Source organism: Triticum aestivum, chromosome 2B (assembly GCF_018294505.1).
Source record: "Triticum aestivum cultivar Chinese Spring chromosome 2B, IWGSC CS RefSeq v2.1, whole genome shotgun sequence".
Classification (NCBI taxonomy): Eukaryota; Viridiplantae; Streptophyta; class Magnoliopsida; order Poales; family Poaceae; genus Triticum; species Triticum aestivum.
This window is the reverse complement of record NC_057798.1, coordinates 251,629,888-251,641,217: the sequence shown is the minus strand read 5'-3', so window position 1 is coordinate 251,641,217 and position 11,330 is coordinate 251,629,888. Positions and strand designations below refer to the sequence as shown.

General features: G+C 46.1%; 1 protein-coding gene across 1 annotated transcript; it reads right to left on the bottom strand.

Annotated features, from left to right (window-relative positions):
- Window positions 1-688: 688 nt before the first annotated feature.
- Window positions 689-2,359, bottom strand: LOC123041160 (uncharacterized). The gene is made up of 3 exons (XM_044463850.1): window positions 2,099-2,359; window positions 1,462-1,826; window positions 689-1,383 (listed from the first exon to the last, which is right to left on the bottom strand). Exons 1-3 carry the CDS (start codon window positions 2,144-2,146, stop codon window positions 1,329-1,331), a joined length of 468 nt encoding a protein of 155 aa, XP_044319785.1. The 5' UTR covers window positions 2,147-2,359; the 3' UTR covers window positions 689-1,328.
- Between the last annotated feature and the right edge of the window lie 8,971 nt (window positions 2,360-11,330).

Here is an 11,330-nt window from a genome sequence, read left to right as displayed (position 1 = left end):
GACAGAGGTAAGCAGGAAAGAGCCAAACAAGACACGAGCCGCACGCACAACCTAGGCATACGTGCCAGATTAATTACTCGATCCTCTCGCTTCCGCATCGATCTCCGACCCCGTACGTGCACAATGCATTCCAGCACGTGTGCAGAACCCTTCAAGGTTCATCAGAGCCATTTTGACCGGAATCCGACCAAGAGCAGATCGGGCAGCACACGATCGAGGGTGGCGGCGGTCACGCTTCGTTCACACCGATTCACATCCGCCTCACGCGCGCACGTGCTGACATGAGCCAGCCAGCCGGCCACAGCTAAGATATCGTCGAACCGGAGGAGTACGTAACACGCACTGCCTCGCGTCATTGTCGGCACGGGCTAACCATCAAGGTTGCGATTACCGGATCAACGGACCCCCGGTGTACGCGCGCGCGCTACGCCACTGTCGCCGTGGAGTGCCGCGCACATGCCGGGTGCGGCGCGCTGTCGTTTTCGCCGAGGAAACGACGGGATCGGGTGCTGCCAAAAAGGATAGAAGAAGAGGGGATCGGATCTCGACTGCTCGCTCGTGCGTAGATACGGGTTCTGATCGGTCCCGTCAGGCGTAGTATGGGCAACCCTGCTAATAAGCAATATAGCACCAGAGAGAATCTGAGAAATCTCTTGAAAATCATCATTACAGGAAAACGTGTGGAAATTAGAATTAAGCATATCAGGATGTGCCTACATAAATGGAAGCGTACGTGCCAATAGTGCAACAACGTACGCAACATGCACACTATCCTGGTGCCGATGTGCATGTGCTGGATAGTATGACCCTGTTCGACAACTCTTCACTCGTCCGAATTCTCAACTCCACTTCTCACTTTTGAACTCCCTACTTCTCTGCCCATTTCAGAATCTAGAAAGAAATACATTCGGTTGTCAACTCCCAACTTCTCATGTCCTCAGAACAACGGAACGAGCTTGGCTCTGTTTTGCGACTCGTGACCGCAGCGAACCGGTAAATTGTGGTAAATGTGGGTAATTATCAACGAACTTCAAAGGTTCTTTGTATGCGGGGCCGCCACTCCGCTCCCCAAATTATAACTGCATGCCGCTCCACTCCTTTCTGGCCGCTTCACAGAGGGCCAGCGCTAGGCGCCGGCGCACCGGTCCAAACGTTTCGGCCGGTCCCCGCGCAGCCGCACGATTAGTGTCCCTAGGACCGCATGATTCAGCGAGCTATCCCCACGCGCGTCCCGTTCTTCCTCGCTTCAGATCCATCATATCCTTTACGGTGGTTTGCGCGTAGCCCACACCCCGTTGTTCGCCGGCTCACCGCCACCGCTCACCGGCTCACCGCGGCTGCCCGCCGGCTCGCAGGCGGAGCACGCCGTGGCCGCTTGCCCCGCTGGACAATTGCAAAAAAAAAAACTCTATTTAGGCAGGTTCCAGCAAAATCAATTGTTGTTTCCAGCAAAAAAACTACCGATGATTCAATTGCTGTTTCAATTGCTGCTGGTAGAAGCAAAAGCTACCGATGGTTCCAGCATCCCCGTTGCCCGGTTCCAGCATGGTCACCATCCCCGCTGCCCGGTTCCAGCAAATCAACCATAGCAGCAAAAAATCAGAAAATCCGCTTGTAGCAAATGAATAGCCGGTTCCAACAAAAATTGACACTAGTTCCAGCAAAAATAAACATAGCAGCAAAAATCCCCAAAGTCTGATTGTAGCAAAGTAACTAGCCGGTTCCAGCGAAAACCACATCGCCGGTGAGCGCGCTCCAACTCCAGCTCCAATGTGCACGTCGTCTTGCCGGTTGCAGCAACTGCGGAGCCGGTTCCAGCAAAAATCCTGGCCGATCGTAGCAAAATCGTTAGCCGGTTCCAGCAAAATAACGGTGGGAGCAGATTTTGGGTGGGGTGGGTGGTAGCAAAAACATGAGCCGGTTCCAGCAAAAATTATCTTCGGTTCCAACAAAATCATAACATGGTTGTAGCAAAAAATCGACTGGAAAAACAGTGATGTCATGGAGATGGATGTAGCACAAATGCACAAAACACCAGTAGTAACAAAACCAAAAACGGTTGTAGCAAAATGGTTCGCCGGTTCCAGCAAAAACTAACATGGCCACGAGCACCCTCATCCACCGTCGCGCCATGACCCCTGCGCATCGCCCCGGGTCGCAGCAGCAGGAGCGCCCCCCGTCGTGGTCGCTCGCGCTGTGGGGTGGACGTTGGGGCTGTGGGTTGGCTTTGGGTGCAGATGTCCGGCGGCTGGCGAGGCGTAGAGTAGACGAGAGAGAGCTGGGATGTGCGTCATGGTGGATTTGGTAGTCTGAAGCAGAGGCGACTGGGGAAAATGAAGAAAGGAGATGAGGAACAGCGGTGGCGTGGGAGCCATAGTGATGCGTCCTGTGGGCGCGTGGAAGGGTGACGTGGGGTTTGGGGTTAAGGAAGAGGGAGCATGTGGGGCTGAGAGGATGAGCCAACACGCGGGCCACACGATCGCCCTCGATCGAACGAAACGTACGCGACCGGCCGAGCGTTTCCGCCGGCGCGCCGCAAGGAAACGTTTCCCTTCACAGAGTTGATGTGTTTGCCGCCGCTCCGCCCGCTTCGGGAGTGGAGTTGCAAGGCGGAGGGAGTCCGAACAGACTATATATTATATCGATGGTCGTATGATCTTTCTCCCTTTGCCTATAGGGAAGGGGATTTGTGGCACGCAGTCCGGGCAAACAAGAATTATGTGTCGTCAATCTGCGCCAAGATTGATGATATTGGGTCATATATATATAGACAAAGTTTGATTTTCCTTTTTGTCTGTGCTCCATTTGTATATCATGCCGATATAGATGTTGGTGTGGGGTCTGAAATCTGTTGTGTGGGGTTCCTTAACAGTGGGAAATAGAAAGGAACGGATATATACTTACAGAACGGACAAGCAAAAACGATTCATCATGCCATTGTTTTGCTGTTTTTTTGGTTTCTATTTATTCTTATCTTTATGTCACTCGAAAACACACATCCGCCTTTAGGTATCATTTCACTTGGAGAACGAGAGGGATCATCATCTATTCTTACAGGTTGAAGACCTTCGAAGATATAAACACACGAGCAGTATATTTGGTGCAAAAAGGTACAAAATCAACCAAAAGTGTTCGTTTTCTTATTTATTACCTCTATCCCAAATTAGCTGTCTTAAATTTGACTAGTTATGAATGTACCTGACAATATATGTAGGAACGAAGCATGTCTACCAGAGAGGGAGGGTGAATGGGAGGTTTAAAATTTCTTTTGAAAATATCATAACTCTCGGAACCCGGCAGCAGAGCGAACAAAAACAGGGTACATTGAGCGAATACAAACTACCGAGTGAAAACTAAAGCATGCATCGAGGCGAATCGCATGACAGAAAATAGTATGAAGGTAAAGATGAGGGACAGAGGTAGCCAATGATGCTCAAAGGCGACAAGGTATTTGTTTGACCAGTTCGTTCTTCTGCACAAGGACTACGTTTGCTTGGAGGGGTTGTGATTTAACACAGAAGATAAACTCTCTTTGCCATATTCTCCCTGACAATTGGTTCATCAACCAATGTCAATCACTCGTGGTAGATACTTGAGACTATCTCCGAACTTTTACAGACTTCTTCTTCGAGAACCACAATCACTCTTGGTCTCTGAAAAAATTGACACCTAACCATCTAGAGAGTTTGGGGCTCTCAAGAGTAATAGGCGGAGCGTACTGGACTTAGATTCGAGTGATGCCGAACCACTATCTAATTTTTCGGCTCTAGGGGTTTTCTGTCGATGGATTTTGAACTCAAATCGCTCAGAGAGGGGGTTGCTCAACAATCTTCTCATAATCAAACGAAGCAGCCACCGGAGAATGCCTGCGTGGGGTGGCTATTTATAGCCGCAACCTTCCCGGATGGGAAATTACCATTTTGCACACGCAGTCCAGCCAATGGCCAACCGACACGTTCATAACAGTTGGATTTTGGAGCAACGGTAACATTACTTGAGAAACAAGTAATGCTAACTCCTCGGTCTGAGACAAATCTCTCGCAGCGAAGAAGATCACAGTCTCTTGCTTGCAAGTATTTGCTCGGAACACAAAGAGTTTTCCCTCGCAACTTTCATAGGATTTGGGTTTAGCATCAGAGAATCAAAGTTTTGAACGCTACACCCCTTTTAATAGTATGTTGGTCCTATGACTCAATAAAGAGAAGAGAAACAACAAAATAAATGCTACATCTTCACTTCGTCTTCAAACTTCTCGAACGCAGTCACTTCCTTCGAACAAGCACTGAACCAATTGCTTCTCATCAACAATTTTTGAGGGGTCACTCTTGCCATCATAATCTTCGGTGATAACCTTCACTGCTGCGCAGGGGATTATCTTCGTCGTTTGAATCAAACTCCTCTTGATCCCAAGCACCTGTTACTCTGTGTGCACTAGCAAACCACATAAGTCCCATACTATTTATGTCAACAAACTCCAAAACATAAGAAGGCAAATCATTGCACCAACAATCTCCTCCTTTTTCGACGATTGTTGACAAAACAGATAATCATCAAAGTGAAGATAGATAAGTGAAAAGTAATTCAAACAAGAGTGACTAAGTGTTACTTTGCTCGATGATGAAATAGACTCCCCCTAAATGTATGCAAGGTGAAAGATATGGCATTAATTCTCCTGCAAGTATTGATGTATACAGAGGAAATTTCAATCATTCGACTCAATGGTTTGCACTGATGATATATAATCCATCGAGATTGAAATGCAATCTCTACTACCTAAAAGAAACATAACGTTCCGTCTCCACTCGTCGTCCATCCCTTCGTCCTCCCCCCTCTTACGATAACCCCACCCCTTCGTCGACTTTCCTCCTCTTCCCGGTTTTCTATTTAAGATCGGTTTTCATCTGGCCGGACAAACCAGGATCAATCTTTGGTAACAGTAATAAATTCCCGTATTGTTCTCTTCCTTACGCAATCAATTCACATCAAATCAGAGATTGCATTCTTCTCTTCCTTATCGTTGTTTCCTTTTCTAATATGTATTCATTTTTACTGCCCATAAAAATATCCTCCTTCCTTTCCCGATTTCCTCTTATTATACGAATATCTTGTACGCAATATCTTACCTACGCTACTACTGGGATTCCGCACAGACCGCGCTATGAGGCCACCATCCTCCTCGACGAGAAAAGGCCGGAGCACCGTGACATGGAAGATCGCGGCGCTGGTAGTACTCGCCTCATGTCTGCGCCAGCAATGGAGAACACATGAAGCCCAGACCCACGCCGTCTCTGTGCAGCTACATTGACTGCCGCCGCCGAGCCCTTTTCCCAACGTCGTCGCCCCGAGCAGCACTGCCGAATCCTCCCCGCGAGCGTCTTCCACAGTTTCATTATTGGACGGGCGGACTCAGCCTCATGCCCTATTCCATCCCGGCGTAGAACCATCGCCGAGCCTTTTTATCAACCGAGCCACCGGAGGACGGGAAGGACCAGCAGAACGTCAACTGCTAGAAGGAGGCAGCGAACGGTGCAACAAAGGTCAACAGTGATGCTGCGAGGCTTGGTGAGTTAAATTCTTTCAAAATTTGCAAATGCTTTTCTGTTTATAATTTTCAGTTAATTTTCTTGTCTGCTTAATTGCCATATTTGACATACATTTTCCGTGGTATAGTTACGAGGATCTTCTACAGGCAATGCCCTGATGGGGGGCTAGCGTGCATGATGCAGTTATGTACTGCTATATTGCTTTATCTTCATTGCTACAATGTTCCTCTTTCTCTCTGTTATGGTCATCCAACGAATATATTTGCCATATTTCTTATGAAAATCAGGCGCTCAATACACACTGATTAATCTTTATATTTTATTCGTGCTGCAGAAAATGTAAATCAATTGCAAGCTAGAAGGGACTCATCATTCTGAGAGTCTGGTTGTACTCTTAGTCAGGTTGGAAATTTGTTCCAAATATCCTGGGAAGACTAGCAATATGTATTATGTATATATTTATACTCCCAGTCTTTTGCCCGTAGTATACACTATCTGGGCTCTCCCAAACCAAAGATACAATCTAGACATGTAATAATACAGTTGGGTCATAGAGAGAACAAACGTCAAGAGACACTATCTAGCTCTCCCGTCAAGAGAACAGACCATGGTTATATGGATCCAGTTCTCACAAACTTCTCAAAGGTCCGCGGAAGATTGATTGATTGTTATCTTTCTGATTATTACACATCATCAATTATGTATCGAAAAGCAGAAGCACCCCTTGATCAATGTAACACGAAGAATATTTTTATCAGTTGCATGTAATTATAACAAAGAAAATTTAGCCGATGGAGAAAAAAAGGGAGGTTGAAATGGTAAATGTCTGCAAACAAGAAGTATGTGGCGATGGACATTTTCTGATAGCTGGTTATTTGTTTTCACAAGTTCTTTATTTTCCCGTGGCAACGCATGGGCAGTTACCTAGTCATTCATAAATTCCAATAATAATGCCACCTGCAAAACAAATGCTTCGACAGAAACAGTGCAGCGGGAGGGGTTATTAACATTACAGCACAGAAGTTTTACAACTTGGAGAGCATAGTCTTAAAACAGTTCACATGAAACCAAACCAAAGAAACGCAGAAAGCAAATCAATCGAAACTTGGTGTAATTCTCCCCCTTTTTGTCAACTAGTGTCAAAAAGGTGACGAATAACATGAGTGCAAAAGAGCAGAACTTGGTTCGCTCGGTGGCATCTCCAGAAGAACTGTCCGAGAAGAGTTCGGCTTCAGAAGTGGCGGGAGTGGCTTCGACTTCAGCATCGGTGGATTTTCCTTCGGGTATAGCTTGGTGCTGAGAGGATGCAGGCATATCTGTAGCAGCCACTTGAAGAGCATGGGATAGCAGATTTCCTTCATCATTTTCTTTGTCGGCGAGGTAGCTTCATATTCGTCGAGCAGTTTGCGAAGCTTGAGATGCAGAAGATCAGTAATTGGCTCTCGAGCAGGCAGAGAAGGAGTACCTCTATCTTGGAAATCTTCAATTAAGAAGCCTTTGTCAATGTAATCATAGAACTCTTTGAGATTGACATTGAGAAGTTGTTTCTGTATAAAGAACTTACGAAGCAATTTCTAGAGCCTTTTCTTATTCTCATCTGCAATCATATGCACAATTTTGGTGCGACTGTTGATTGCATTCAGTACGGAGGCAAGATGTTCTTTCTCGCGTCGATCCTCAGCAATGTGCTGCAGCAGCAGTTTTTGTGTGTGCAGACTGACTTCGAGATGTGAAGGAGGTTGATGCGAAATCGTTCTGTCATGCTGAGGGAGACGTGGTCCGTCAAAGTGCTTGTGATAGTCATGAGGCCTTGACACGGGTGATTTACCCGAAGGAATATCTTCCATGATCTTCAAAGTGTGGTGAACTGGAGGTATGAAGCTTTTGTGACTTTGCTTTGACACATACTCTGTGCGCATGGCGTGATCAACAACTTTCTAGATCCATGGTGCATAAAATTTGAGGCGGTGCGGATACTGAGCAGAATCTTTCAAGATACGCAGAAACATGTCCTCAGCATTGAAGATATATTGCTTAGAGATTGCATAGATGGCATTCCGAAGACCATCTGAAATAGATTTATTTGTGTTCATCTCGGCCAGAGGGCAAATGGTGTAAGTGAGCATATTATAGAGTGTCGGATTCTCGAATGTTAAATGGTCAGGCATGGGAGGACCAGTGTAATCATGAATCTTATCTTCATCCATAGTGCACCAAAAAGTTTCATCTCAAATATCATCAATATTGTGCACCCGAATTTCATTGTTCCCATGCTCAAAGCGAGAGAAATGAAAGTGTGGGACAAAATCTGTAGAAGAGCATTTGATGCGTTTTCCTTCGGAGTTGTATTTTGAGGAGCATTCTTCTCCTTCGGAGCAGCAACCCGAGGAGCACTTTGCTCGAGTAGTATAGGCCTTGATTGTCTTCACATCAGGCTTGGGAATTTGTTCGCTTGGCTTGGTAGAACTGACAAGAGCATCAACAACAAATCCTTCATATTGATAGCAGTTGGATGAGGAGTTGTGTCCACGCGCTGCTTCATAGTTACAATGGTAGGTGGAGTTTTCCTTAAAATGATCTTCCTCGGTAGTGCCTTTGCAGTAATAGGAACCCGAAGATCAGGCAGCACCGTTGAAGTGGTGATATTCACTTGCTCGCTGAGAGTAGCAGCAACTTCATCCTATGTGGGAGGAGGATCATCATCATCAGAAGGATCACTCATAGCAAATTCATTGGCTGGTGTAGCCAGTTTCTTCTTTGGTGCACTCTTTGGCTTTGTAGCAGCACTGGGATCATGTTTGCATTTGGAGCAGCCTTCAGATTTTCCTTCAGCCTTTCTCTTCTCAACATCATCCTTGAGAAGGCGATGGTTTTCTTCTTCACGGGCCTTTTTCTTTTCTGAAGGAAATATGCCCTAGAGGCAATAATAAAGTTGTTATTTTATATTTCCTTATTCATGATAAATGTTTATTATTCATGCTAGAATTGTATTAACCGGAAACTTGATCCATGGGTGAATACATAGACAAAACACCGTGTCCCTAGTATGCCTCTCCTAGACTAGCTCGTTGATCAAAGATGGTTAAGTTTCCTAGCCATGGACATGTGTTGTCATTTGATGAATGGGATCATATCCTTAGGAGAATGATGTGATGGACAAGACCCATCCGTTAGCTTAGCATAATGACCGTTCAGTTTTATTGCTACTGCTTTCTTCATGTCAAATACATATTCCTCCAACTATGAGATTATGCAACTCCCGGACACCAGAGGAATGCCTTGTGTGCTATCAAACGTCACAACATAACTGGGTGATTATAAATATGCTCTACAGTATCTCTGAAGGTGTTTGTTGGGTTGGCATATATTGAGATTAGGATTTGTCACTCCGAGTATCGGAGAGGTACCTCTGGGCCCTCTCGGTAATGCACATCATATGAAGCCTTGCATGCAATGTGACTAATGAGTTAGTTGCGGGATGATGCATTACAGAATGAGTAAAGAGACTTGCCGGTAACAATATTGAACTAGGTATGTAGATACCGACGATCGAATCTCGGGCAAGTAACAAACCGATGACAAAGGGAATAACGTATGTTGACATAGCGGTTCGACCGATAAAGATCTTCGTAGAATATGTAGGAACCAATATGATTATCTAGGTTCCGCTATTGGTTATTGACCGGAGAGGTGTCTCGGTCATGTCTACATAGTTCTCGAACCCGTAGGGTCCGCACGCTTAACATTCGATGACGATATGTATTATATGAGTTATGTGTTTTGGTGACCGAAGGTTGTTCAGAGTCCCAGATGAGATCACAGACATGACGAGGAGTCTCGAAATGGTCGAGAGGTAAAGATTGAGATATTGGAAGGTAGTATTCGGACACCGGAAGGGTTCCAAAGTGTATCGGGTACATACCGGAGTACCGGAGGGGTTATCGGAACCCCCCGGGGAAAGATATGGGCCATATGGGCCATAGGAGGGAGGCACACCAGCCCATAAGGGGCTGGTGCGCCCCCCACCAGGGGGAAACCGAATTGGACAAGGGGTGGGGGCGGCGCCCCCCCTTTCCTTCTTCCTCTCCTACTCCTTCCCCCATTCCCCCTCCGGAAAAAGGAAGGTGAGGGGAATCCCACTAGGAGTCCAAGTGGGACTCCCCCCACTTGGGGCTCGCCTAGGCCGGCCTCCTCTCCCTCCCTCCTTTATATACCGGGGGGTGCCCCTATGAGACACACCAATTGTTCCCAGCCGTGTGCGGCGCCCCCCTCCATAGTTTACGCCTCCGGTCATATTCTTGCGATGCTTAGGCAAAGCCCTACGCGGATCACATCACCATCACCGTCACCACACCATTGTGCCGACGGAACTCATATACTCCTTCGACCCTCTACCGGATAAAGATCTCGAGAGACGTCATTGCGCTGAACGTGTGCAGAACTCGGAGGTGCCGTATGTTCGGTACTTGATCGGTCGGAACGAGAAGACGTTCGACTACATCAACCATGTTAAGTAAACACTTCCGCTTTTGGCCTACGAGGGTACATGGACACAGTCTCCCCCTCTCGTTGCTATGCATATCCTAGATAGATCTTGCGTGAGCGTAGGATTTTTTTTTGAAATTGCATGCTACGTTTCCCAATAGTGGCATCCGAGCCAGGTCTACACGTAAATGATATGCACGAGTAGAACACAAAGAGTTGTGGGTGGTGATCGTCATACTGCTTACCACCTATGCCTTATTTTGAGTCGGCGGTATTGTTGGATGAAGCGGCCCGGACCAACCTTACATGACCACGTTCATGAGACCGGTTCCACCGACAGACATGCAACTAGTTTTGCATAAACGTGGCTAGCGGGTGTCTGTTTCTCCAACTTTAGTTGAATCGAATTTGACTGCGGCCGGTCCTTATGAAGGTTAAAACAGCAAACTTGACAAATCGCCATTGTGGTTTTTGTGCCGTAGCAGCCATGTAAAACTTGCAACAACAAAGTAGAGGACTTCTAACTTGTTTTTGCAAGGCATGTTGTGATGTGATATGGTCAAGACATGGTGTGATATACGTTGTTGTATGAGATGATCATGTTTTGTAAAAGTTATCGGCAACTGGCAGGAGCCTTATGGTTGTCGCTTTATTGTATGAAATACAAACGCCATGTAATTGCTTTACTTTATCACTAAGCGGTAGCGATAGTCGAAGAAGCAATAGTTGGCGAGACGACCATGACGCTACGATGGAGATCAAGGTGTCAAGCCAGTGATGACAGAAATCATGACGTTGCTTTGGTGATGGAGATCAAAAGCACAAGATGATGATGGCCATATCATGTCACATATTTTGATTGCATGTGATGTTTATCTTTATGCATCTTATTTTGCTTAGTACGGCGGTAGCATTATAAGATGATCCCTTACTAAAATTTCAAGGTATAAGTGTTCTCCCCGAGTATGCACCGTTGCAAAAGTTCTTCGTGCTAAGACACCACGTGATGATTGGGTGTGATAAGCTCTACGTTCAAATATAACGGGTGCAAGCCAGTTTTGCACATGCAGAATACTCGGGTTAAACTTGACGAGCCTAGCATGTACAGACATGGCCTCGGAACACTGGAGACCGAAAGGTCGAATGCGATTCATATAGTGGATATGATCAACATAGAAATATTCACCATTGATGACTACTCCATCTCATGTGATGATCGGACATGGTTTGGTTGATTTGGATCACGTATCATTTAGATGACTTGAGGGATGTCTATCTAAGTGTGAGTTCTTAAGTAATATG